This window comes from Sinocyclocheilus rhinocerous, unplaced genomic scaffold, assembly GCF_001515625.1.
Source record: "Sinocyclocheilus rhinocerous isolate Xijiao unplaced genomic scaffold, SAMN03320098_v1.1 scaffold362, whole genome shotgun sequence".
Taxonomy (NCBI): Eukaryota; Metazoa; Chordata; class Actinopteri; order Cypriniformes; family Cyprinidae; genus Sinocyclocheilus; species Sinocyclocheilus rhinocerous.
In genome coordinates, this window is record NW_015639507.1 from 127,351 (window position 1) to 129,796 (window position 2,446).

The window sequence follows — 2,446 nt, forward strand, 5'->3', positions numbered from 1 at the left end:
AGTGATTGTGTTTTTCAGCAATAGTGTGCACCCTTCGTTTACAGAGAAAAGAAGGTCAGGGAAAAATCTGTAGATGGAAAAATCTCCATACAAGTTCTTTGTGCATTTTTCTTTTTTTCTACTTTACACTTTTTGTTTAGTGTTTTTTTGTGTTTATTTACTATTTATTCAGGTTTTTTAAGGCATCTAATATTTTGATATTTATTTCCATGATCTAAATATTCTTAAAAATTAAAAAGTTTGTTGTCATTTGGAAGTGTGTAGGCCTTCTTGCATTATTATGCCGTTACATTATGATTATATATTCAGTGGCATAAAATGGTCTTTAAAATGATAATAATATCGCTTATCGCAATTATTTCTGGGGCAATATATTGCACAACAAAAAGTTGTTATCGTGACAGACCTAAGTACATTCTCAGCAAATGTTCATTTTTGGGTGAACTAGGCTATTCCTTTCTAGTCAATAGCTATCAGTCGAAAAACAATTCCACTTCTATTTTATTACTATATCCAAAATTTTGTTTAAAGCTGTAAACTGACACGAACACAGCAGCTCTGTGTTTTATCAGCATCACTCCCATCACAGACAGACAGACAGTTTTAGCACGTTTACACACGGCTGTCAGAGGAATAGATTATGTACTGAGGTTATCAGTCTCTTAAGACGTGTTATTTAGGGTGACCATACGTGCCATTTTCTGGCCGCGTCCTGGCCAGGATTTCTATATTGCCTAAAATATCTAGGGTTTGGCTTTGTTTGCGTGTGCAGACCGATCGGTGTATGACATCGGTTCCTTGTGTTTTCGAAACGCTGTCGAGGTACTTTGAATCAAAGCAATATAGAAATCCTGGCCAGGACGCGTCCGGGGAAAATGGCACGTATGGTCACCCTATGTTATTATACATCAGCTTGGCATATCTAACCTATATACACCGCACAATTTCCACTTGTGTATTGCAACATAACTAAAAGATGAAGAGGCGTTCAACCGCTGAATGACTGTTTACATTTGTGCACTGATCTGTATCTGTGATTCAGAAAGGGACAGGAAGCACAAAATGTAAGTGACCCAAATAAAGATCAATACAGTCACAAATGTCTCAAAACATATGCATTTCCTCACTAGTACAATAAAGCAATAAAAGGTGAATAGTTTATAAATAAGGTTCATTAATAAACCAGTGAACAGCATCATAAAGCATAGAAAAGCAATACTTAGTGCATTTAATACGAACATATAACATTCAACCAAAGTTTCATTTCTAATTATTTGCATCTACATTTTCTAATGATCTGTTAAACATCTTATAATGTTTGATAAAGTTCTTTTTAGTTGATTGGAGCTAAAAAATAGGTTGTTTAAATTATGTGGGGAAGGAAATTATTCTCATGTAAACATCCTAAATCAGTCAACAGGTTACTATATACATTTAATTAAATGAACATTAGTATATTTCCTATAATTAATATACATTTGTCTAAAGTTACTGTTCATATTTACAGTTCGTGTATGTCACCAAAAATACCAGAGTCTATAACTTTGAATCAATGCATATCAATTAAACTGCTATCAGGTTGTTGAAATTATGAAATCATCTTAAGTCAGGCTAAAATGTAACTATTTTATTAAAGTTTTATATTAAATCTGAAAGTTTTGGCCGCAACTTTGACGACACATTAGTCATAAAAGACAACACATGTACAACTAAGGCAAACCAAATGTATTATTAAAATGGTAAAACGTCTGTAGCTCAATTATTCTTAAAGTTTCAACTTTCAGCAGACCGTCAGCCGTTAGCATGTAACGTTAGCGGTTACAGAAACACACAAAAACTTTTTAAAACTCTTGAATTAACAAAAAACTTCACTGACAGCGTCATGTACACTAATCCCAACTAAAATGGACTAGAATTCAAAACCGAAAGTGAATAAAAATCGATATCAAGCTATGAAGCTAACGCTAAGCTAACTTGTTGCTTTAGCCGCATTCGCACCCATTAGCACAACACAAACTTTACAAACACACTCAGCAAGACTGACATTCCCGAACATATAAAACACCACATAACACATAAGTGTATAAACTCACTGAGCTCGTGTGAGTGATGTTCAAGTGGTTTTACTTACATGTTTGTTGAGTTGATGTGTGATTTGTGAAGGCCCCGTTGATACTACAGCTGCTACTTTGAGCGCGCGCGTGTTTGTAAGGACGAGCAGGCGGACAGAGAAAAAAACTCAAGCTTAAAGTGACTTTTCATATCGGTATTTGCATAAAATACTAATGAATAAATAAATCAACATATAGATAAAAACTACAATATACTATAATATTGTATACTATAGTGCTACTATTTCTTATATTTATATTACTAGTTTCAACGTCTATAATTTTTAAAAATAATTAATATTAAAATAAATATATGAATACTGTGTATTATATTA

At 33.2% G+C, this 2,446-nt stretch overlaps 1 protein-coding gene across 1 annotated transcript in view; it reads right to left on the reverse strand.

Annotated features, from left to right (window-relative positions):
- LOC107751179 (vesicle-associated membrane protein 3-like) overlaps window positions 1-2,213 on the reverse strand; it is a 23,802-nt gene extending 21,589 nt beyond the window's left edge. The window contains exon 1 of the mRNA XM_016566820.1: window positions 2,132-2,213. Within this exon, the coding sequence (XP_016422306.1) occupies window positions 2,132-2,133 (2 nt within the window). The 5' untranslated portion in view covers window positions 2,134-2,213. The remainder of the gene's footprint in view (window positions 1-2,131) is intronic.
- Window positions 2,214-2,446: the final 233 nt, after the last annotated feature.